At 41.2% G+C, this 27,802-nt stretch overlaps 1 protein-coding gene across 1 annotated transcript; it reads right to left on the bottom strand.

Moving 5' to 3' along the window:
- Positions 1-743: 743 nt before the first annotated feature.
- Positions 744-27,745, bottom strand: LOC124118035 (DNA/RNA-binding protein KIN17-like). Its single transcript, XM_046480082.2, has 11 exons — positions 27,656-27,745; positions 25,748-25,884; positions 24,966-25,060; positions 17,779-17,945; positions 11,025-11,258; positions 9,741-9,792; positions 8,345-8,489; positions 7,534-7,656; positions 6,686-6,785; positions 2,169-2,269; positions 744-1,075 (listed from the first exon to the last, which is right to left on the bottom strand). The coding sequence occupies exons 2-11, from the start codon at positions 25,865-25,867 to the stop codon at positions 1,010-1,012; spliced, it is 1,203 nt and encodes a 400-aa protein (XP_046336038.2). The 5' UTR covers positions 25,868-25,884; positions 27,656-27,745; the 3' UTR covers positions 744-1,009.
- Positions 27,746-27,802: the final 57 nt, after the last annotated feature.

Raw genomic sequence — 27,802 nt, 5'->3', positions numbered from 1 at the left:
CCATGTGTTTCAATCACAATTTTCCTTTCCTCCATGAAACAATCACATGGCTCTTTAAACATGTTACAGTCATCATTCATTAGCAATAATGTTTCAGACATAAGTTCAAGTAGATGTAAAAAATTCTCATCCTAGAATCTACTGTACTTCCAATCTCATTAAAATCAGACCTCAGTTCTCGCTACCGCTAAACAAAGATCTGAGGACATCCCATTACGGGTTACGTCAGAACGACCTTTCATCCGACTAATCAGAACATCGCTTACCAGATTATGAAAGTGACAGTCGGAATGTGATAGTTACGGATTTAATGACTGTATCCATACAATCTAGGCCATCTATGAGCCATTCTAGAATGTTCTTTTGTTCAGGTTTCAAATTTGTAATCGAGAATTTGTCAAAATACGTTTCGAAGCGTCGTTGCCAATTTGAAATTAGTGCCGTAAAGCACGAGAAAGCTACCTTCTGATTGTTCATTCCATTGGTCGGTCAAAGTTCGCGAAAGGTCGGTCAGACGTGACCCGTAATGGGATGTCCTCAGATCTTTGTTTAGCGGTAGAGAGAACTAAGATCTGATTTCAATGAGATTGCTGTACTTCAGTATCGCAACACATTTATCAGAAAATGTAGAGAGCGGCAGATGGAAAACGTAAATGTTGAACATCCTGAAGCTTGCTGGTTCTCACGTAATTCCAGATTTCCTTGTGTCAGCACAGTTATGTTGTTCTGCCATTTTTCTTTGAATGTGTTGAAGAGCTGACCAATGTGTACACCATTCTATCCAAAGTCTGCTGTATGCAGATTCTCCATATCCCAAGGCAACAAGATGCTTCTCCCTTGGAGGGTACGCAGAGAGCTTAGATCTGCGGTGTGCAAGACTCCTGCCACTGTAAACCAATCTGTGACGCCTGAACACTGCAGAGCTGGACCTCTAAATTAACAGTCTCTGTACAACCCAACAAAGACATTGTTTTTTTCCTAGTGACCGAGCAACTAGACGAACCTATGGTCATGTGTGTAGCTTGCTGATGTCTTCATACTGTATGCCTTCAACAATACGACCCGTTATCAAGCCCTGAAACAGGAAGGTGTTGTGTGAGTACAAGCGCCTATATCACACCACCCACACCCCACCCTCATGTCACGAAATTAACATCTGAGCCTGTCATTGTCTTTACTACACATAACAACTATTTACCATGAAAAATATTACTTTCAACCCAGCCAACTGAATCTGTCCTTAACACACTGAGTACCCGGTGAGTTAAAATTATATTTTTGGTCATATCAGCAAAATTTCAGCCATAAAATGACATGTTAACACTCTTAAGTCTCAAGTGGACCTTCCAACACATTTCTCCATGTAACAGATGGTATAATTGGGATAACACTTTCTTAGTAAAGTACACATGATAGTACTTTTGGGGTTCCACTGTGGAAGCCTCAGTGGCTGTGGGTTACCGGTAGATTGCTGACTTTGTGAGCTTCCATTAGGTTCCTTACTCTGAGAGTGTGAGTTCAAATCCTGGATGGGACTAAAACTCCAAAGTACTAGAATGTATACTTAACTAAGAAAGTGTTATCCTAAACATGACATTTGTTACATTTGATTACTTTCTAAAAGGCATTGTGTGTTCACATTTCTCCATGTCTAAACAAAAACTGAAATTATGGTTAGGTACAATCTTCATATGTCGAACAGACCCATGAAGATTCCGGGGTAGAATAGGTCTTCAGCAACCCATGCTTGCCGTAAAAGGTGACTATGCTTGTCGTAAAAGGCGACTAACGGGATCGGGTGGTCAGGCTCGCTGACTTGGTTGATGCATGTCATTGATCCCAAATGCGTGGATTGATGCTCATGATATCAATCACTGGATTGTCTGGTCCAGACTCGATTATTTACAGACCGCCGTCATATAGCTGGAATATTGCTGAGTGCGGCGTTAAACAACAAACCAAACCAAAACCAAATCATATGTCGAACAACCCTTTATAATATTCTATTCCTGCAGATGAGACAAACCAAGAATCACAATCATAGTGACTCTGTGATTTAAACCCAAGATCCAGGCACATCTGAGGGGCCGAACTCTGCACCGACACATGGTCAACCTACAATGAACCTCTACAAATCAATCTTCAAATATTTTTGGTTTTCAACTTACCGAGTTTATTTTTATGGTGCAACAGAATTCCTTGGTATCAATGTGTTCTAGCGTGGCCTTCTCTCCTCGGTAGGCGCCATTCACCACCATCACTTCCTTGCCTGAATCACAGCAGATTATGATGCTGATTGGTCAAGACAGATTATACCATCAACAGCGATCAACTAGTTTCAGGTTTTCCTCTGTGTGTGTGTGTGTGTGTGTGTGTGTGTGTGTGTGTGTGTGTGTGTGTGTGTGTGTGTGTGTCTTTGTGTGTGTGTGTGTGTGTGTGTGTGTGTGTGTGTGTGTGTGTGTGTGTGTGTGTGTGTGTGTGTGTGTGTGTGTGTGTGTGTGTGTGTGTGTGTTGGGGGGTGGAGTGGGGTGGGGTGGGGTGGAATTGTCTACAACATACAAAATTTGGTTTTCAAAGGGGGGGTCTGGACCCCTTGGATATAATATTCCCCACACACACCCTCTCTGGATCCACCTATGTAAAGCTTTGTCTTAAATAAATGATGACATTACCTATAGCAGGTATAGAGTTAACAATGACATAACCTAAAGCAGGCATAGAGTAAACAATGATATTACCTAGAGCAGGTATAGAGTTAACGATGACATTACCTAGAGCAGGTATAGAGTAAACGATGACATTACCTATAGCAGGTATAGAGTAACGATGACATTACCTATAGCAGGTATAGAGTAATGATGACATTACCTAAAGCAGGCATAGAGTAAACAATGACATTACCTATACCTGCTATAGAGTAAACTATGACATTACCTATCGCAGGTATGGAGTAACAATGACATTACCTATAGCAGGTATAGAGTTAAAGATGACATTACCTATACCTGCTATAGAGTAACGATGACATTACCTATAGCTGGTATAGAGTAACTATGACATTACCTATAGCTGGTATAGACTAAAGATGACATTACCTATAGCTGGTATAGAGTAACGATGACATTACCTATAGCAGGTATAGAGTAACAATGACATTACCTATAGCTGGTATAGAGTAACGATGACATTACCTATAGCAGGTATAGAGTAACGATGACATTACCTATAGCAGGTATAGAGTAACGATGACATTACCTAAAGCAGGCATAGAGTAAACAATGATATTACCTATAGCAGGTATAGAGTAACAATGACATTACCTAGAGCAGGTATAGAGTAAACGATGACATTACCTATAGCAGGTATAGAGTAACGATGACATTAACTATAGCAGGTATAGAGTAACGATGACATTACCTATAGCTGGTATAGAATAACGATGACATTACCTATAGCAGGCATAGAGTAACGATGACATTACCTATAGCAGGCATAGAGTAACAATGACATTACCTATAGCAGGTATAGAATAACGATGACATGACCTATAGCAGGCATAGAGTAACAATGACATTACCTATAGCAGGTATAGAGTAACAATGACATTACCTAGAGCAGGTATAGAGTAAACGATGACATTACCTAGAGCAGGTATAGACTAAAGATGACATTACCTATAGCTGGTATAGAGTAACGATGACATTACCTATAGCTGGTATAGAGTAACGATGACATTACCTATAGCTGGTAAAGAGTAACAATGACATTACCTATAGCAGGCATAGAGTAACGATGACATTACCTATAGCTGGTATAGAGTAACGATGACATTACCTATAGCAGGTATAGAGTAACGATGACATTACCTATAGCTGGTATAGAGTAACGATGACATTACCTATAGCAGGTATAGAGTAACAATGACATTACCTATAGCTGGTATAGAGTAACAATGACATTACCTATAGCTGGTATAGAGTAACGATGACATTACCTATAGCAGGTATAGAGTAACGATGACATTACCTATAGCTGGTATAGAGTAACGATGACATTACCTATAGCAGGTATAAAGTAACAATGACATTACCTATAGCTGGTATAGAGTAACGATGACATTACCTATAGCTGGTATAGAGTAACGATGACATTACCTATAGCTGGTATAGAGTAACCATGACATTACCTATAGCTGGTATAGAGTAACGATGACATTACCTATAGCTGGTATAGGGTAACTATGACATTACCTATAGCAGGCATAGAGTAACGATGACATTACCTATAGCTGGTATAGAGTAACGATGACATTACCTATAGCAGGTATAGAGTAACAATGACATTACCTATAGCAGGTATAGAATAACGATGACATTACCTATAGCAGGTATAGAGTAAACGATGACATTACCTATAGCAGGTATAGAGTAACGATGACATTACCTATAGCAGGTATAGAATAACGATGACATTACCTATAGCAGGCATAGAGTAACGATGACATTACCTATAGCAGGCATAGAGTAACAATGACATTACCTATAGCAGGTATAGAATAACGATGACATGACCTATAGCAGGCATAGAGTAACAATGACATTACCTATAGCAGGTATAGAGTAACAATGACATTACCTAGAGCAGGTATAGAGTAAACAATGACATTACCTAGAGCTGGTATAGACTAAAGATGACATTACCTATAGCTGGTATAGAGTAACGATGACATTACCTATAGCTGGTATAGAGTAACGATGACATTACCTATAGCTGGTAAAGAGTAACAATGACATTACCTATAGCTGGTATAGAGTAACGATGACATTACCTATAGCAGGCATAGAGTAACGATGACATTACCTATAGCTGGTATAGAGTAACGATGACATTACCTATAGCAGGTATAGAGTAACGATGACATTACCTATAGCTGGTATAGAGTAACGATGACATTACCTATAGCAGGTATAAAGTAACAATGACATTACCTATAGCTGGTATAGAGTAACGATGACATTACCTATAGCTGGTATAGAGTAACGATGACATTACCTATAGCTGGTATAGAGTAACGATGACATTACCTATAGCTGGTATAGAGTAACCATGACATCACCTATAGCTGGTATAGAGTAACGATGACATTACCTATAGCTGGTATAGGGTAACTATGACATTACCTATAGCAGGCATAGAGTAACGATGACATTACCTATAGCTGGTATAGAGTAACGATGACATTACCTATAGCAGGTATAGAGTAACGATGACATTACCTATAGCAGGTATAGAATAACGATGACATTACCTATAGCAGGTATAGAGTAAACGATGACATTACCTATAGCAGGTATAGAGTAACGATGACATTACCTATAGCTGGTATAGACTAAAGATGACATTACCTATAGCAGGTATAGAGTAACGATGACATTACCTGTAGCAGGTATAGAGTAACAATGACATTACCTATAGCTGGTATAGAGTAACGATGACATTACCTATAGCAGGTATAGAGTAACGATGACATTACCTATAGCTGGTATAGAGTAATGATGACATTACCTATAGCTGGTATAGACTAAAGATGACATTACCTATAGCAGGTATAGAGTAACGATGACATTACCTATAGCAGGTATAGAGTAACAATGACATTACCTATAGCTGGTATAGAGTAACGATGACATTACCTATAGCAGGTATAGAGTAACGATGACATTACCTATAGCTGGTATAGAGTAACGATGACATTACCTATAGCTGGTATAGAGTAACGATGACATTACCTATAGCAGGTATAGAGTAACAATGACATTACCTATAGCTGGTATAGAGTAACGATGACATTACCTATAGCAGGTATAGAGTAACAATGACATTACCTATAGCTGGTATAGAGTAACGATGACATTACCTATAGCAGGTATAGAGTAACGATGACATTACCTATAGCAGGTATAGAGTAACGATGACATTACCTATAGCAGGTATAGAGTAACGATGACATTACCTATAGCTGGTATAGAGTAACGATGACATTACCTATAGCTGGTATAGAGTAACGATGACATTACCTATAGCTGGTATAGACTAAAGATGACATTACCTATAGCTGGTATAGAGTAACGATGACATTACCTATAGCAGGTATAGAGTAACGATGACATTACCTATAGCTGGTATAGAGGAACGATGACATTACCTATAGCTGGTATAGACTAAAGATGACATTACCTATAGCTGGTATAGACTAAAGATGACATTACCTATAGCTGGTATAGAGTAACGATGACATTACCTATAGCTGGTATAGAGTAACGATGACATTACCTATAGCAGGTATAGAGTAACGATGACATTACCTATAGCTGGTATAGAGTAACGATGACATTACCTATAGCTGGTATAGAATAACGATGACATTACCTATAGCTGGTATAGAGTAACAATGACATTACCTATAGCAGGTATAGAGTAAAGATGACATTACCTATAGCAGGTATAGAGTAACAATGACATTACCTATAGCTGGTATAGAGTAACGATGACATTACCTATAGCTGGTATAGAATAACGATGACATTACCTATAGCTGGTATAGAGTAACAATGACATTACCTATAGCAGGTATAGAATAACGATGACATTACCTATAGCTGGTATAGAGTAACGATGACATTACCTATAGCAGGTATAACCGTCTCCACATGTGTCTGGTCCACCTTGATGGTGTCGCCTGAGTCCAGTGTCTTGATGATCCCGGTGTACAAGTCCTTCACTTCCTGGAACATTGGCATATATGTCTTGGCTTCATATTTACTTGCAAAGTCATACAATACAATGAGTAAATTATGTAAAGTAACAAATTCATCAAATACTGACTTGTTCAAGAATAGAGCTGTAGCACTGAAAATGAACTGCTGGCTAGTTCAATATAGTGAAAAACCATGTATCAGCTACAAGACATTACAGGTTGATATTGTACAGCTATTCCTGGGTCTAGCTCACATTCATCCGAGACAGGTAACCCTTTTGAGTGCTTTCAGCCTGCTTGAGTAATGAAGCTTTCGCCTTAGTTTTTTATGGAGTAATTATTTTCAGGATGTGATTCTAGTCAAACTACTGTTCAGCTAAGAGGACATGATTCTATCCACAACAGGTCTGGTTAGGTGAAATGGGTTTTAAGATTATTGCACATATATTGTGACGTGTATGGACGTGTATGTGTGTGTGTGGCTGCTTGTACTAGTCCAGACTAATGCCGATTTTATAGTGCTACCCACTGAGATACCATGCCACAGTTTAACATGAATATCCCACTCAGTCACAGTATACTGACTTCGAGCTGACCAGTCCTTGTTTTAACCCCTCAATGCTGAGTGCCAGGCAGGGTAACAACAAGTACCATCTTTTACTGTCTTTTGGTATGACCCTGCCAGACATCGAACACCTGACATTCTGCTCTACAGGCAGGCACTCTACCACTAGACCACGGAGGCTATCAGCAACAAGCTACAGCACTTCTCTTACTTTTACATAGGCCTTCTTCTTGTAGAACTTGTCCCCTAGTTTCTTGGACACAATTTTGATGACAATACCCTTCTGGAGCCAGTAATCCTTCCGGTTGACCTTCTCCCTCTTCTTCTCCTCGAACTGAGAACAAGACAGTGAGTGAGTTGGGTTTAACGCCGCTTTTAACAGTATTCCAGGCGTGTCAGCTTAATGTGGGAGGAAAGCCCAAAGTGATGCAGGTCTCAGACGTTTACCACTTCGGTGAAACCCACGAGCACAGGTATGGTGCTGACAAACCTAGAAACATAATCGGGCGAACCAGGATTCGAAACCACAATCATAGGTTTTTGGCGTGCCCAGGGGACGCAACTCTGCACAGCTAATCGAGGCACCTTAGACAACTGGGCCACCCGTGCCCCCGAGAACAAAACAGACACAACAACTTGGGTCTATACAGTTCAACATGGACATACGTTTGAGACAAGAAACATAATAAAAGTAGGTTGTCCTTCCACCAATCATGCCTATTTCACAGGCTATATATATGCCCAGTTAACATAAAAATATATCAAATAAAATTGGTAAAATATATGGTAAAACATACGGCCTATTATGATGCGATGACGTAAATGTTTGCCCAAGAATAACAATATTGGTCAAAAAAGCTTAAAAGCTTGCTACCATTTTGCTCTTGGGTTGGCAAATTAGAGTTACCTACCCTTGGTTAAAAATCTCAAACAATGCCAGGCGTTTTAGGCATGGATATGACATGGTTTTGAGTGCATTTTCAACACAAGAAAAACCTTGTCTGTGCCCTCTGTGTACTGACCTCCATAATTTCACCCAGGGCACTTTTCCGTTTCTGCCCCCTCATCTCTGCTCCTGTCTCCATCTTCCCCTCCTGCCGTGAGCTCTCCCCCTTCCCAAACACTGACTTGCTGTCCACTTTCTTCAGAGGGTTGCCTGTGGGCTTCCTGCATCACAGAATCAATTCCAGCATCAGGAATGACATTCCACATGACCAACAGGGTTCTGGGGACAATATTGTGACATCATCAGTACTTCCGACTACTGTCCTCCATTATCCCTATCACTGGACCCGTGATATCCGGGGTAGAGTAGGTGTTCAGCGACCCATGCTTGCCGTAAAAGGTGACTATGCTTCTTGTAAGAGGCGACTAACGGGATCGGGTGGTCAGGCTCGCTGACTTGGTTGATGCATGTCATTGATCCCATTTGCGTGGATCGATGCTCATGATATCAATCACTGGATTGTCTGACCAAGACTCAATTATTTTTCAGACCACCGTCATATAGCTGGAATATTGCTGAGTGCGGCATTAAACAACAAACCAACCAACAAACCCCTATCACTGCAGTTTAGTACTAGTAGTGGCATGGGTATTTTCAGTCAGCTAATGAAACAAGCATGAATTACTCATATTCCCTGCCAATATGACATCCGGATGTGTGCAAGGCATAAGCCCTCCAGAAACGAGCACTACCACCATTTTCTGCCTAAGTCAAAGTTGCTGCTATGGAAACTCAAAAAACAATTTTTTTTAAAAAATCCCAAACTATCGAATGGCACCTGTTTACCACTAGACCTATCTATGTGGCAAGTTTGGTGAAGAATTATTATACGGTTTTCATGATCAGCTCTGGAAAAAAGCAATAGTCAAAGTTGTTGCCATGGAAACACCAAAAATAGATTTTTTTTTATAATCCCAAACTATTAAAAGGCACCAGTTCACCACTAGACCCATCTATGTGCCAAGTTTGGTTAAGATATCTCTCATGTTTTTTTAATTCGGCTCCGGAAACGTGACGGATGGACGGACAGCACCCCATTCCTATATCCCCCTTCCACATGGTGGTGGGGGATAATAATGCCTTCATAACTCACGGGTCAAATGTGCCCTTCTCTGTGAATGAACTTTGTGTAAACCCTGCCATTGCCTGACATTGAAGCAACGTGGAGGGAAGATACTGAAAGGTTGCACCAGAAATGTTGCCGTTGTGCGGGCACAGTGCCCTGTAATCAGTGCACTGACTGACTCTCACAATCTTAGGCCATCTCAATGCTATGAAATGACCAAACTAACGGCATTGTCTGAGAACCAATTGTTTTCATGTTACATAGCCTTATTATCATGTGACTGAGTTTGTAATGATGCATGAAAATGCAGGAGATTCTATCAGTCGGATAAACATGGTGAACTTACTTGAACGTTGTGTCTTCTGTCTTCTTAGCTCCAGAGTCCAGACTAAAGGTAACTGAAGTGAAAGAAACAGCTAGTTTATCAAATCTGTTGCATTCAGTAGATGGCATCTTTCCGAGGCAAGGGAGTTAACTGACTATAAAAGTTCTTGCCGAACTAGACTCGAATTTCTGGGCTCGATCGTAGTGCAACCAGTGGTTATAACTAGTTGTGTCCCTTCTATGCCTCTCCTATTGGCCAATCAGATTCCACCTCTTGTATGACTTGCATTTGCTGGAAACAAAATGGTGACGCCCAGTCAAGACTATCTGTTGAATAATCAAGATCTATATTGTGACAAAACGGGTCTTACATCGCAAAGTGCATCAAATCACGTGAGCACATTGATTAAAAACATGAAAACATTTTGAAAATATCTACTGACGCCGAGTTGGCGGTGCACATTCTTTGCAAATCCTGCAATCGACCGAAATCTGCACGACAGTTTACAAACTGGATTTCAATTTCGTTACGCGATTTTGATTGGACTATACATAGACTCGTTAGTCCAGCCAAACTTTAACTCCATAATACCAGCCTAGTTTGGCAAGGGTGGAAACTGGACATTTAAAGTAAGTTAACTCTCTTGCCTCGGGAAGATGGTAGATGGAGACAGTCTGCAACCTCAGTCACTTGTCTCAAGTCTGGGTCTACTAACATTTCTTTCAGTCTGATAAGCTCAGCTTATATTTATTTCGATATTTGTAATAAGCAATCACTGAAGTACCAGGAAATTATGTGGGCCGTGAATCTCCTATAGTGCATAGCAGTAAATGTAAAACATATGTCATATGTCAATATGCTAATTCCGGAAAATTGCACATGACAATATTAATGACTGCACCTTATAAATGCCTACCGTAATGGGAAATAATATTAAAACTGTCAATCTCATTGTCTTGTAACTTAATATTGCCAAAAAATGTAACTAAGATTTTTCTCTCCTCTCAATCTCTGACATTGTAGTGTATGGCTTTAATAAGCATCCGCGTTTTTAATTTTTATTATGTTGAATGCATTAAGTCTTAATTGGTACTTCTAACACTGGTGTCCGGAGTGTAGCAGGGATGATGATGATGATGTATGAATAATGATGTAAATAGCAATACCGTATTCGACGTAATAAGCGCCCAGGGTGCTCTCAAAATTAGAAATAGGGGGCTCTTATTAGAGTATTATTTTAGTGAAAGAAACAAGTTAAAAGATAAATTCTGTGGTTTATGCTGACAGCCTTAAATGTAACCCTACCCTTTTCTTCTTCATCTTCTCGTTTCAGTTCCGTGAACTCAGGATTGTGGGACTTTGTATCGGACTGAGATGCTCGTGAAATCTGTTGCTTGATAAATTTGGCGGTTCTTTCCTCATCATCCATGTCCATCTTCTCCTTGGCCTTGGTGGCCTCCTGCCTCCGGATGGTCTCGGGGTCCCGGTCAATGTACTGGACAAACCAGCCCTTCTCCGTGTAGTCCACCACACACTCGCCTGCAACACACAGGGTGGACCTAAACCTTTGGAAATCATTTAACCCGTGTATCAATTCAGTTTATTCCTATATAACTGTAAGGCCATAGGCCCGTAGTACAGAATACACGATAATGTGGAAGCAGTTAGAAATGTCACAAGGATTCATTTCTTAATAATTTTTTAATTTGACATTTACAGGATATACGGCTTTTCCATTGGACGAGAGGTCGGTCACATGATCGCGAAATTGACGTTCATAAGTGTATGAACGACACAATTTGATGTTCATACGTTTTTAACGAGGCCGTGTTCTTGAAATGACGTAAACACTGACGGACTACTTCCACATTCCTGGGGAAACCCCTTGGAATTCCCTAGCACGAAAACATACATAAGCTTTTTCTGATCATTTAGAACCTTTAACCTTGGCCTCAGCGTTTCAGTATACATTGAGAAACGTAAAATAGCTTGACTGTATGATTGTTGACGAATATCCTCGCTACAGCCCATCTTAATGAACAAACGCAGAAATGCACATCCAAACTATCGTCAGTATCGACTCGATACGTGTCTAGGCTGACATTGACTGTCTCCAGCAATCTGTGAATTAGAAGATAAATACTATGTGTGTGTCTATTTCCGGGATTTTATCAAGTATTTGCATCTTGGAAATTCATCTCGAGACCCGAAAGCGTTAGCTTGAGGGGCTCGAATGAAAATTTCCAAGATCTTGTAAATCTTGCCAAATCACAATTCACGGCGTTATATAAATATTTACTGTGTGTTTAGAAATCTAAATATCGGATATTTACTTGAATAATCAAAGTAGAAAATTAGCATATTAGCGATCACGGGTATCAAATCACTAATGATAATTCTGAAACGTCGCTGAGAAGCCTAGAATCGTTTAGAAAGTTTTGGAAAATACGCATACAGGAACGCTGAAGTGTATGTTCCGCCACATTGGATTGTGTTTACAAAATGCCGGTTATGAGACACCTATTCGATCAGATTTATTTTAATATTTAATGCTATAGAGTCTACATGCATCCCTGAATTCCTCATACATTTTCGAAACAATGGATAAATGGTCTTTGTCACCAATGCAAATTATCTAGATGAAATCATGCGAAATAAGTTATTTATGGAAACGAAAACGGAAAACTGCTCGGAAAACTGTACTTGCTGAAATGTAAACAAAGCAAAATTCAGATTTTACACTGTGTAGCATTTTTAGAGGTACTTTCGTCTAATTGTTGCATACATTGGCTCGATCACGCGTTTGAGAATATTCATGGGAAGAGTATCGTTGCACTAATTATGGGAATACACATATATACATTACAATGATGTGGTAAATTCAACAGAAGCCGTTTACAAAAGTTTCCGTCCTGTGTGGCGCCATGACTGACGCTAAATCACGCACAACGATGAAGGTAGTTATCTGCATGTCTGACTAATTCTTTTTTGTTACATTGGAAAACATGGTAAACAAATAACAGTACGCAGATTGTCAGAATGCTTCTGATTACTTACGTGACCCATTTATGTGTGTACGATCCCTCAATCAATGAAAATCCTCCTCTGGAAATCCCGCGTACTGCTGTCAGTTAACACGCCCTTTTGTAAAAGTCGGTCACCGGCAGTGATGTCATACGGAAGTAAATATTGTTGTACATATTTGGTAATTTCTTTGAGGTGTAAACTTTCAACTTGGCACCCAGCGTGTTCTTTGTTTTGGTCTAGTTTGCATTTTCATCATTGCCTTGATAATCCAGATATGACGGACCTTTTTGTGTCGGGTGACATTATTTATGAGTAGTAAGCAGCACATAGGATATTCACTTATGACAGTGGTGTCGTGTGAGTGAGTGAGTTGGGTTTAACGCCGCTTTTAACAGTATTCCAGTTATATCACGGCGTGTCAGCTTAATGTAGGAGGAAAGCCCCAAGTGATGCAGGTCTCAGACGTTTACCACTTCGGTGAAACCCACGAGCACGGGTATGGTGCTGACAAACCTAGAAACATAATTGGGGTGAACCGGGATTCGAACCCACAATCATAGGTTTCTGGTGTGCCCAAGGGCCGCAACTCTGCACAGCGAATCGCGGCGCCTTAGCCGTGGTGTCGTGTATAATGTGCTACTGCAATCATGACAAATTCATCGGTTCGATGCTAAAAAGGTGCTATTTTGGGGTGTGAAAGAAACAGATTACTGCACTTGTGCCTGTCAAATACCATTGATCTTACAACTCGTTGTTACAAAGCGTATTTAACTTGCTTCGCTCGTTAGATACGCTTTGAAACAACTCGTAAGATCAATGGTATCTGAAAGACATTCGTGTAGTAATCTCTATTTCCTACACAGTGATTCGGTCGCTTGCTTCAGGGAATTCAAATCATATTTTCACCCTTTGACATTTGGTCATGTGACCCAAAATTAGCCAATCACAACACAGAACACACTTTCTATAGGTTTACAATTTACCTTAGTGTCTGTTTGACGCATCTTTATTCACCTTTAAATGATCGGTCAGTTGATCAATGATGACTAACACATGTAACCGCCACAGGTTCATTAACAACTTCGGAAATCTCGCCCATTACGTTTATCGTGTCGGCCATTTTGACGTCTTGTACTTGATGTAAATGTATTACGACGCGCTGTCATTGTGACTGACTTACTGAGGTAGTTCTTTACAGACCTTTCTCATCTAATGGCGATATTATTTGAACACATGTGTTGCGTAAGATGTTTCTGAAGAGCATGTTGTGCATCCATACGCTCATGTCACCTCTCTTTTTGAGGAACTATTTTATTCCCCGATGTAGCTGGTTGTATGGCTGTCAATGTAAACAAGAAGTCACACGTACTAAATAAAACTGTGTATAGATCTTGGCCTACATCCTTTGAGGTAAGATATTGTGATAAAAATTATAAGAATTGACTTTCACTTTGTGTGAGTTCATTGGAGTATGGGTGAGTGAGTGAGTGAGTGAGTATGGTTTTACGCTGCTTTAAGCAATATTCCAGCAATATCATGGCGGGGGACACCAGAAATGGGCTTCACACATTGTACCCATGTCGGGAATCGAACCCGGGTCTTCGGCGTGACGAGCGAACGCTTTAACCACTAGGCTACCTGACCGCCCCCATTGGAGTATGAACCTTCATAGAGTGAGGGCCAAACATTGTATGAACGTTGTCGCAAGCATTCCTACAGTTTGGCCCTCACTCTATGAAGGTTCATACTCCAATGAACTCACACAAAGTGAAGGTCAATTGTTAAATGAACATGATATGATTCTCTAAGAAACAGAGGATGTATAATACTGCATGGTATACCAGTAAACTGCAATAGGCTTTTCAAATGTTACGTATTGCAATATTTGTTTCTGTGTTCCAGTACATTGAGTTTAAAAAATATAACAAGTTATCTTAATGTTTGTATCATTTAATCTAAAATCTACACAGAAACTCATCCACCAATGATGTTTTCCTTGAAATTGATAAAGAAAACTGCATAAACATGGAAGTGCTTTTTATCATCCAAAACTGGCTCCCACAAGAGATATGGAATGGGTGAAATCAAGTGATATCTACACTGTACATATCGCTGCAATGAAATTGCATCACAATGCTTTGGAGACCATTGTGACATCATTGGTTACTGAAGCTGTTAGCAGTACATTTTACACTTAAGACATTGCTAATTACTGTCCACTGAAAAAGTTGGAAGAATGGTGTTGGATGATAAATATAATCTCACCCGAGTGTCTTTTGATATCAAATATATCAACACACATTGATAAATATGGAAAACTCCTCGGCAAGCCTTGGAGCTTTTCCTCTTTTATCAACTTGTGTTGATATTTTTTATATCAAAAGACGCTCGGGTGAGATTCTCTATTTCTCTCATGTTGTTATCTCCCCTTGACTTCAAAATGGCGGTGACTGACCATGCAGAGTAATATTTACTTCAGTATCTAGAAAATAGGACTGCATTTGCAATCACTGTGAAACTTTACAGGAGCTCCAAAAATATTGCGGTATAGCTACCTGTATTGCCATACAATGTTTATACAATACACAGCCCAACAAACATGAAGATCCGGGGTAGAATAGGTCTTCAGCAACCCATGCTTGCTGTGAAAGGTGACTTTGCTTGTTGTAAGAGGCGACTAACGGGATCGGGTGGTCAGACTCGCTGACTTGGTTGATGCATGTCATCGATCCCAATTGCGTGGATCGATGCTCATGATATCAATCACTGTACTGTCTGGTCCTGACTCCAGCCTCGATTATTTACAGACTGCTGTCATATAGCTGGAATATTGCTGAGTGTAACGTTAAACAACAAACAAACCAAACCCAACCAATGTGGGAATGAGTGTGAGTAAGTTGGGCTAAACTACCCTTCAAACTATCTTTCAGTTGTATTACGGCTTGTCTGTTTTTATATGGGAGGAAAGCTCTTACTAGTCTTAGTCGGTTACAACTTTTAAACACATGAGAATGGGTGTGGTGCTGCCAAACAAGCTAGGTGAATCCCAGATTTGCACTCACATTTATGAGATCCTGGCATGACTAAGGGAGGCAACTCTGCAGAGAAATGTGTTGCCTTAGACAACTGGACCACCAATGCTCTCTCACTCAGTGAGTAAGAGCACGGCTAAACACTACTATAGATCAGGGCCCACTGCAGCGATCTTAGGGCTAAGATGATCGTAACTCCTATACTTTAACATAGGCTTACAATAGTCGTAGCGCTAAGATCGCTTTGTGCAAGAGAGCCCAGGTGGTTATACTCTGTAACTTGGTTCATTGCATCGTACCACGAAGGCACAAATCATCGCTCACTGGATTGTCTGGTCCAGATTTGATTATTTACAGGCCTCCGTCACATAGCTGGAATATTGCTGTGTCTGGGGATAAACAATAAACAACAAACATTGATTGTCATGATAAATGACATCACACATAGATGATACACAGTGATGGGTGCTGACCTGACTTTCATACTGCAGAGTTGCGTCCCTTGGGGATGCCAGAAACCGATGATTGTGGGTTTGAATCCCGGTTGGCCCCGATTATGTTTCTAGGTTTGTCAGAACCATACCCGTGCTCGTGGGTTTCACCGAAGTGGTAAACGTCTGAGACCTGCATCACTTCGGGCTTTCCTCCCACATTAAGCTGACACGCCGTGATATAACTGGAATACTGTTAAAAGTGGAGTTAAACCCAACTCACTCCCTCACTATTTCAATAATAATTTGTGACCTGTGATATGTACCACAAAATATTGCATGCATTCTTTTATCTGTAATCTGTTATGAACCTGAATAAAATTAACGGAAATGACTTGGTCCAACACGGACTATATCCCCCGCAGAATTTATGACATAATTAAATCTAAACAAACCCTAAGCTTTTTTAACCGAGTTGGAACTTGTCATGGAAATTGTAAAAAAAAGAAGAGTTTGGAACCTAAGTCCATCTTGCTGCCATGGAAACGTTAAAAAAAAAATAGCAAAAGGCACCAGTTCAGCATGTACCTGACAAACCTGCAAAGTTTGATGAAAAAATATTGAAAGGTTTATGAGTTATGCTCCGGAACCGAACCCTACCCTCACAGAACCAAAGTCCATCTTACTGCCATGGACAAATTTCTAAAATTACTTCCCTCCAACTTTTTGACAACTTCATAGTTGTCAGTCATTTTGATGTTGCTAAGGTCACAATGCATGCATACTAGACACATTTTATACAGGAGGCTGGTCGTGAATAGTTTTGCTTTTTAGATCAGTTTTTTTTCAGGGATCCGTAGCTAATTTAGTGAATTTTATAATTTAAATTTGACTTGTGAATTACATAAACTTTGCCAACAAGATGAATAAATGCATGATAATGAAAACGCAATAGACCAGTATTTCCCATGCATATTGTGACATGCATTCATTACGGTAGTTTATTTGTTTGTTTGTTGTTTAACGCTGTACTCAACAATATTCCAGACATACTACAGCAGTCTGTAAATAATCAAGTCTGCACCAGACAATCCAGTGATTGACATCATAAGCATCTACCTGCATCAACCAAGTCAGCGAGCCTGACCACACGATCCCATTTGTTGCCCCTTGCGACAAGCATAGTCATCTCTTACAGCAAGCATGGGTTCATGCATCAACCAAGTCAGCGAGCCTGACCACCTGATCCTGTTAGTCGCCTCTTGCGACAAGCATTGTCATATCTCACGGCAAGCATGGGTTGCTGAAGACCTATTCTCTACCTGGAACTTCACTGGGTGGGAGTATTTAATATTGTGGTATACTGGTAATAACGCACATCTAAATAATCTTTTAAAGATTCCTTTAACACATATTAGTCGTAATGTTTGCCTTGAACAATGTGATAATTGTCCAGAAGAAAAATTGTTTTCAATCAATACATTCCCAGCAACAACAAAAACATGCTTAGCACAAATCTTAAAGAAAACATGTTAAAAACTCTGATATAAAAAAATCAAAGAGACTCACCTTCTTTCCCCAACCACTTGACAAATTCTGTGAGAGTTTCCCACATGGTGGAGTTCATGCGGACGTGTTCCCGATCTGCGATGTATTCCTGGTACACTATATTGGCATGGACTCGCTTGGTTCCGAATCTCCGCCGCAATAGTTCCAAGTACCCATCCTGAAAATCTCTGGAAGACAATAACAAAAATGAGGTGAGGTGAGGTGAAATGGGGTTTAACGTCGCGTCCAAGATTATTGCACTTATATAGCGACGTGCATGTGAGTGTGTGTGTGGCTGCTTGTACTAGTCCGGACTGATGCCGATTTATAGTGCTAGCTCACCGAGATACCATGCCGCAGTTTAACATGAATATGCCACTCAGACACAGTATACTGACTCCGAGCCGACCAGTCCTTGTTTTAGCCCCTTAATGCCGAGCGCCAGACAGGGTAACAACAAGTACCATCTTTTAACGTCTTTTGGTACGACGCGGCCAGGGATCGAACCCCGGACCTTCCGCTCTCCGGGCGGACGCTCTACCACTAGACCACAGAGGCGGTATAACAAAAATGAATATATAATGACACTAAACAGGATACCATCGGTACAGAAGCTCACCTCATTTAAGAATATGTAACACTTCAATGAGGGAGTGAAAAATGGGTTTTTCAGATTAAAAACGATGTTTTATTGGTCTGTTTTCAGTCGTACAATTGGGTATCTCATACCTCTAGTCGCTCGTTAAAAGGAAGCCAGAGGCTGGAATGTAAACAATAAACTTGTTTCCGTCCGGTTGCGCACGCACCTCCCGATGACATGCCACAAATCTCGAAGAATAAGCCATCAAGCAGGACTGGACTGGATTACTTCCCAGTGGTGATGGCTTGGTGGGAACGTACGACTGAAAACAGACCAATAATATATCGTTTTTAATCTGAAAAACCCATGTTTTAGTCTGTTTTCAGTCGTACAATTGGGTAGAATTCGATGGAACACTGGAAGGAGGGTCTGGAAAGTAATCCGGAAGTGACCTCTTGCACGTCGAATGTACCAAGTTCCTCACCCCCGTAGTGACAATAGAACATTCGACCAGATGCACGGACGAGACAAATTGTTTATCACGAACGCACAGCATGGGTAATGCTCATCGACACACTACTTATTATCGATGCGACAGGACAACTGCACGCGTCAGTTGAACGGCGATCGAAGTGGTCGACGTATAGTTTAGTTACAGAGCAACTCGCAGTATACAAGGTAACTAAACAGCATCTTTAATGCTCTTTGACCCACAAGTAAGTATCGATGCGACAAGGCAACTGCACACGACAGTTGAATTGCAATCGAAGTGTGGACGGCATATAATTTAGTTTCAGAACGACTCGTCGTATCCAAGGTAACTAAAACTGCATGTTTAATGCTCTTCGACCCACAAGTAAGTATCGATGCGACAGGACAACTGCACACGTCAGTTGAGGTGCGATCGAAACGTGGTCGGCTTATAATGTAGTTACAGAATGACTCGTCGTAGGCAAGGTAACTAAAACAGCATGTTTAATGCTCTTCGACACACTACTAATTATTGATGCGACAGGACAACTGCACACGTCAGTTGAGGTGCGATCGAAACGTGGTCGGCTTATAATGTAGTTACAGAATGACTCGTCGTAGGCAAGGTAACTAAAACAGCATCTTTAATGCTCTTCGACCCACAAGTAAGTATCGATGCGACAAGGCAACTGCACACGACAGTTGAATTGCAATCGAAGTGTGGACGGTTTATAATTTAGTTTCAGAACGACTCGTCGTATCCAAGGTAACTAAAACTGCATGTTTAATGCTCTTCGACCCACAAGTAAGTATCGATGTGACAGGACAACTGCACACGTCAGTTGAATTGCGATCGAAGTGTGGTCGGCTTATAATGTAGTTACAGAACGACTCGTTGTATCCAAGGTAACGAAAACTAGCATGGTTAATGCTCTTCGACACACAACTAATTATCGATGCGACAAGACAACTGCACACGTCAGTTGAATTGCGATCGAAGTGTGGTCGGCGCATAATTTAGTTACAGAGCAACTCGCAGTATACAAGGTAACTAAAAAATACGAGCCGTACTTTAAAGTATGGGAAGACGATGCATACACCGAATAACCATAATAAAACAGCCGAAGTACTGCATACAACAAAAAACCAGAAGAATGCGTACATTCACCAACAGTTTTTATTGTAACCAGCGAGGAGATCTACTTGAGGCAACCAGAGTCAATCTGTCAGCAGATGAAAAACTGTCGGGTGGATCATCCACTCCGTGGGAGACGGCCTCGATGGTCTCGACAGGGCGTCGACTATCACATTCTAGGCCCCCGGGATGATACGGGCGCGTACGCCCATGTCTAAGGATCCTCACTTCTGCCCCCGCTGGCTCTGTCCCCCTTCTGATACGTGGAAAAGGTAACCTGGCGACCTTTTCTGTCCGCATCTCTCTCGTGGGACGGCTGTCCAGGCGTGTCCCTACGAAAGGCCTGTTGCACATGCTCGTTTCTATAACGGCGTCGTGGGGCGTTCGAAACCGGTGGCCGCCTGGACATGCTGTGTGAAGCCGAAATGATGATGTCACGCTCGGCTTCCTTGGAGTACTTGTCCAGAACGTCGTTGGTACGACCGTCAAACAACTGTTGCGATGACCACGGGGCCCGTAAGAGTGTCCTGCCATCAAGATCAGGTAGTTCAGTGCAGGCGATGTAACCATGACGACGTGCCGTAGTAATCTGGCCCGATACATATCGAGATTGGGCGAGGACGTCCGAGATCCACCGTTGCATACAGGTGAGGATTGATGGCACCGTCCTGCCGTCCTCGTCGAGGGGGTCTTTCTCCTCAAAGTACACTGAGAGGGCCTCGATCGCCGTCGACAGCATAGCAAGCGGTTGTAGCTGGTGACGAACAGCAGTGTCCATGGATTCCAAATGCCTGTCTTCTACGAGAATCTTGGAGGGCGCTGGTGTCTTGAAGAGTAGCCCCCAATCCAAGTCCCTACTCATGGGTGACGAAAACGGCATGCCATAAATCGGGTAACTAGATCGACCAGGCGGCTGGTTGAAACTCTGTCCCGGTAGAGCAGAGGCAAAGTTCTGGTCCATATCGTGAGCCATGGCTCTGAAGACATCGGGAGGTGAAAACTGAAGAGACTGTGGCGTAGCACCGACCTTAAAGCCAGGACGCGTCGGTTTGTCGACATCATTTGATAACTCAGGCAGAAAGTTAGATAGCCAAGCAAACAACTTAATGTCTGTGGGAGGCCTAGGAGGGCTGTCGTCACAATCCATCTTCGACGTCGATTGTGGAGGCGTAGATGAAGGAACTGGTGTACTGGTCGATGGTCTATGGACCTCCGACGTAGTCGAATCCTTCTTGGTCGACGCCGTCGAGGCGAGTACCGCCGCCGTGATCTGGGCTATCAAAGTCGGGTCAATAGGAAAGTGAGACGAGGGTGTCGATCGGTCATCGGCTCTACGACGCTGATCTCCAAAAAACTCCCTTCGAGAGCGTCGCACGTCCCCGTGGGGGCGAGGGCTACGATCTCTAACTGTAGAAGTACTACGATCCCCATCGTAGTTATCGTCCGAAACGAACTCACGACGTCCACGAAGGCGACGAACGTCCTTGTGTCGTTTACTGTCTCTCGACGAGGCCCTCGACCTGTCGTCCCGTGAACGGGAACGACTTCTAGAGAGGGATCTGTGTTCACTGTCAACCCGCACGACGTTCCTATCGTCGTTGGTAGGACGAGAGACGGACCGACTGGGGACCGTAGTCCCCCCGTGGTCCTCGTCACCACCCGGTCCCGTCGTAACAGGGGTGGCTGAGTGACGCTCTCGATCAACCGATTGACGAAGATCAGTCGTGCGGGAAGTATCATCAGCAGGCGAACGGTCATGTGTCTTGTCGAAAACATAAGTTGACTGAGGCGGGTCTTTATCAACTGATTTCTTGGGTGTGGCCGACGCGCCACCCCCAGGGCCAGATGTAGAGGGTGCAGAGTCCAAGGATCCACCTTCTCTGCTTGTAGCGCTGGTCAGTAGCCCGCTTCACCAACGCACGAAGATACAAGTTAAAGTTGATAGAAGACAAGTGCTCACATTCTTTACAACGTTTATCCCACGAACACGTTGAAAACCCGTCCTTAATTATGCAGGAAGGACAATACTTGTGAGGATCTACTTTAGACAGTTTTCGTTGACACGAGGCACAAATGCCCGACATGTTGCCACATGTATAATCAAGTGAACAGTGAAACACGTGTTGAACACAAAAATGGATTACCAAGGATTACATTCCAGGAGTCTACAGGGAAGACATATTATCATTACTTTATTAGAACAACAACTGTAGACACACGATAAGTACTAGTAGAATATCGCGAAAGTCCTTCTCGAGCGACCAGCTCAGAGGCGCGCTGAGAGATTTGTGGCATGTCATCGGGAGGTGCGTGCGCAACCGGACGGAAACAAGTTTATTGTTTACATTCCAGCCTCTGGCTTCCTTTTAACGAGCGACTAGAGGTATGAGATACCCAATTGTACGACTGAAAACAGACTAAAACAAAGTTTTGTCTACAATTTATCAAAAATTAAACATGTTAAACAAAAACTAAGAGTGAGTGAATGAGTTGGGTTTAACGCCGCTTTTAACAGTATTCCAGTTATATTGCGGCGTGTCAGCTTGATGTGGGAGGAAAGACCGGAGTGATGCAGGTCTCAGACATTTACCACTTCGGTGAAACCCACGAGCACGGGTATGGTGCTGACAAACCTAGAAACATAATCGGGGCGAACCGGGATTCGAACACACAATCATAGGTTTCTGGCGTGCCCAAGGGACGCAACTCTGCACAGCGAATCGCGGCGCCTTAGATGACTGGGCCACCCGTGCCCCCACAAAAACTAAGAACCACCACCCAGTTGTTAACAGATTTTATGTAAACATGCACTCAGAAACAATCATGTTATATAATAGGGGTGACTTTTGGTCTGGAAATCACTATTGCGATTACTATTGATATTGAAAAACTACTGCGATAACTATTGATATTGCAAGCAACTATTGCGATAAACATTGATAGTTTTCAGTGTATCGTTTTAGATGGATTTTAGAATTGAATTAAACCTTGGAACTGAAGTTTCCTTTGACTGTGATAACCATAACAACAAATAAAAAGTAAAGTTTGAGATATGACTGATTTGTTTTTTTGTACCGTAATAGTTTAAAGGGCAAGTTCACACGGAAATGAACCTATTTTTCTTGTACTTTTTCCACATTAAAAGTGTTAACCTAGAAGTGTCATAGACAAAAATATAAAAATATCACAATTAATCAACATAATTTTCGCATTAAAGCTATTTATATTTTTCACATTTACCAAGTGTTCTATTTCCACAACAAAAACACCATGGCTTATGCCCCTTGCAATATGACGTCATTGGTGCCAATTGATAAACATTATGACGTCATCATGCTTTGTTAGAGCCGCTTCACGTGGTGTAGGTACAGGTGTGTGATTCTTGCGTCTCAGATGCCAGCTAGCATAGTGTTATGCTGAGTCACCACTGCGGCGGAGTGTGTCGTAGGCCATGTTGTTTTACTGCAAACTGGTACTTGATATCTTTTGCGTTGAGAATAGACAGGGACCCAGTTGAATTGGCACCAATTACGTCATAATCTAAGGGGGATAACTCAGGCCTGTTTAGCTCGAAAAACGAAGGCCTCATAACGGCATATCATTTTCACACTATTGTGAGCTTCCTACTTTCACTGTGAGAAAATGAGTGTATATTTTCAAACACAGATACTAACTAATTCTAAAATTGCATTTTGTTTAGAAAAAGAAAGAAAGTAACTTTTGCGTGTACACTTCCCCTTTAAGAAAAAGAAACTTCCACATTACCACATGTAAATTACTACCACTTTGAACAGCATTGCATGTATTTTATTGATATGGAAAATACAATCGAAACTATCGATATTCCTATCAGAAATTGATATTATTCATCAGAAACTGATTTAACAATCAATTTGTTGACTTTAAGAGCTTACCAATAGCAATATATCGATATTTCGATTTATCGTGACACCCCTATAATATAATATTCAAAATAACCATGTGACAAAACCTCCTTACCAAGTTCTATGCCTACCATGTTTAATTTATCCATTAAGATAAGAACACATTCTTGCACTGGTAATACTATATCATTTGGATAATAATTTGCATCCCACTTTTCACATGAGCTAATGTAAGGTGAGCTTAAATGAAATCGAAGAAAGCTGAGGAACGTTGCTATATTTGATCACTGATCTTAAGTTGTCACAGTGTAAATGTTTCCTGATGCTGTGTATACCATCCTCCTGAGGCCAGGGAGTTAACCGACTATAGCAGTCCTGTTTCCACCCTTGCCGAACTAGGCTGGAATTATGTAGTTATAATTTGGCTGGACTAACGAGTCTATGCATAGTCCAATCAAAATCGAAAGCAAAAACGACATCCAGTTTAAAAACTGCTGTGCAGATTTTGGTCAATTGCAGGATTGTCAAAGCATGTATACCGTCAACTTAGCATCAAGAGACATTTTCGTGTTTTTAATCAAGGCGCTCACCTAATTTGATGCACTTAACGAAGTAAGACCCGTTTTATTGCAATATCAATTTTGATTATCGATCAGATCGTCTTCAATGGGCGCCGCCATTTTGTTTGAAGCAAATGCAAGTGATATGAGAGGTGGAATCTGATTGGTCCATAGGAGGGACATAGAAGGGAAATAACTTGTAATAGCCACTGGTGGCACTACGATCGAACCTAGAAATTGAGGCCTAGTTCAGCCAGAGTGGAAACTGGACTTTTACAGTCAGTTAACTCCCTTGCCTCGGGAACATGTGAGTATACATGACAAAAAGACTATTTTTCAAAACATCACAGAACTAGGACAAATCAGGGTTGATTTAAATTAATTAACTATGACCAATGATCATGATAATTTTGTTCTTGCACTTTTTTGTATTCAGACACTTCATTTGTTATTTATTAACATAATTTCAGAAACAATTCTAAAGTAACTACATACAAAGTTGAAACAACATGAACACAAGTTTCAAATCTAATCATGGTCATCCCACACTAAGTCCTTAAATGTTTGCATTAACTTACTTTGAAAATGTATCAAGGTATTTGTCAGGGTTTTCAGCAAACAACAGCAACTGCCTTTGATGGGATTCTGACATCATGTGACACTTGAAGCCATTCTGGAAAGAAGGTGTACAAAGATATAGAATCTTCACTATCAAAGTTATGACATTGAGATTGAGTATGCCAAGCACAATATATTACATTTAGTACAGGGTTTCAGATGGCCCTCGGTCACCGGTCATAGACCGATAAACTTTCTATTTGACCGATGGTTTGTTTAAGTTGTCGGACTTTTGACCGATAGAAATGCTAAGCAAGGCATCACACGTGTCATAATTTCATGATTAAATAGTAAATAGTAAGGATTATTTTGGAGCCATCGATTTTGCCAATCGAGACTCAGTTTTCCTTGTGTCTGGGGGATGGGGGGTGAAGTTGATGGCAGTATTGCTCCCAGACCCGGCGGGTAGCTTGGTGTGCGGAAGCTATGCCCGACTTTTTAAAAGTACTGACTTAACTTCGAAATTTTACTGCATCCGGCATCTTTGTTTAAGTGACCTATTGACTTTTGCCACTTACTTATTACATTTCTTGGGTCCAAGTCATTGACCTGTATACAGCTTTTTGTGTCAAAATCACTGTAGTAAACTCTTTATTCAAGACAAGCACATGATGACATAGGACCTAGTCTTACACAGATTACCCCGAGGAGGAGAGTGATCATGAAAAACAAATACAAAACAAATATCCTGACATTAACTTGTGATTAAATTTAGCGATGAACAACAGCACATTAGTTTCACCTCATCACGGCACTGTTTCTGACACATCTGGCAATACCATCGCAGTTTCTGAAGTCCTTTGGCTTTGATACGATTGGCTATTGCTTTTGGAGTTAAAAAACCTCCTTTCTCTTTCCCCATCTTTCTTGATTACGTTCCTGGAACAAAACAAAATATACAACAAGAGGTTATTATTATAATAATATATCCTCCCATACGAACAGGTAAGGTGACATTGCTGATATATCAAAACTTAAATTTGTGTTCATACTGGTAGGTGGGTTATAGCGAAAACGGCACCTCAGCAAAACGGCACCGGACGAAAAAGGCACCGATTGGCGAAAACGGCACCTCGACTCAAGCGAAAACGGCACCTCGAATCGAGCGAAAACGGCACCTCGACTCGAGCGAAAACGGCACCTTATTTATTTTTTACCTTGGTGAAATAAATGATATTAAACTTACATTGTAACTTGCAAAGGCCAATAATTGTGAGATGTTAAAACAAGTTTACATTAGAAATTAGCCTCTGCTCCAACTATAATCCAACTTAGCTTAACTTATTGTGAAAACACTATACGCTTTGAAGTTTTAAGTACCTTTACTCAATTTAAGCTGAAACTGTATTTAAAAGGCCTAACATGGTGCTGTCAGATCACAATTATTCACAATGGCCTTTCGATGTGTTGCATGCAAGAGGAATGTCTGAAAAAATCAACATGCTGTATCCCGTGATAACTGTGACCAGTGGACCCATTGTGTATGTGGAACCGGACTTTCTGTGGCCCGTAAAAGAGAAATTTGCCGGACTCAAGAAGACTTCTCTTTCCGCTGTGTGAAATGCGTTGCTCCCGTCATTGAAGAGGTGATCGGTAACTTTGATGTCAGTTTCCAGTCAGAAGATGCTGAAGAACCAAACCTATCGGAAATTAACATTACGGCTTCAGATGTACTCTATACATCAAATACCATGTAAATAAACCCTATATATTACCACAAAAATCGTTGTTATCGTTATTAAAAATAGAGGTGCCGTTTTCGTCCGACACATAGTAGCCGTTTTCGCCAAATGCGGTGCCGTTTTCGCCAGAGAAATCGGTGACGTTTTGCTGAGGTGCCGTTTTAGCCTGCACCCCTGGTAGGTGATGTCTTCAACAATAGAATTCAGCTACCGGTATATAGGAAGAGTTCTCAATAAACATGATAAAAGGCATGACCTCCACTGCCCCGCCTGTTAACTTTCACTGCACTCGAGTGATGTCACATATTTTCCAACACCTGATTTGTTTGGTACTTTAGCAGGGTTTCCATGAATGAAGAGACGTTTTTTGGCGCACAATTCTCGACATACTTCTTGCAGGTTGGCATTAAAACTCAAACAGTGATTAAAAGTTTGAAACCTAGTCATAAAATATGAATATTTGTCAAATTATAAAGTTCACACTATTCCACTCTTCCTTTTCATCATGGCACGGGCACCAAAATTTTGAATGACAACAGACTGTTCTGACAGGTGTACAGTATACTTCACATGAACCACAGGGCCATGTATCTATTAATAATAATAATGATAATAATCATATTCATTAAACACTCGCCATAAATTTTCGACTCTTCTGCGAGTTAGTTATTATTAGTTACATGGTCCTGTGCGTGAACCCAATGTTGACAGGCCGAACGTGTGCACTCTCGTGGCGACAGCCTTGTTGACATCCCACCTCTCGTTATAACGAGACAATATATATGACAGTTCGAAAACAGGTGTCGTTCGAGAATTGGGTACTCGGCGATAAAATAAATTTACTGGGGTGGGCTGTTGGGGGTGCTTCTCTTGACAGCCAGCATGACAAACTAAATCAATCAGTGTTTGGTCGATAGACTGTGGCCTACTGTTCACGGTCTTTGACACTTACACATCAGCATACTTACAAAATGGTTCAAGACTCAGACAAACAATATTTTGTTTCTCCTTTCTCCCTCTCTTGTATATACCGGAAGTACTTTTTCCGGAAGAGCGTCTACGGATTACAAAATATGCAATGCGTTGTTCATACGAACCACTGCGTGATACAATTA

Source organism: Haliotis rufescens, unplaced genomic scaffold, assembly GCF_023055435.1.
Source record: "Haliotis rufescens isolate VD_foot unplaced genomic scaffold, xgHalRufe1.0.p SCAF_16, whole genome shotgun sequence".
Lineage (NCBI taxonomy): Eukaryota > Metazoa > Mollusca > Gastropoda > Lepetellida > Haliotidae > Haliotis > Haliotis rufescens.
Note: the sequence above shows the minus strand (reverse complement) of the source record. Positions and strands in the feature narration are given on the sequence as shown.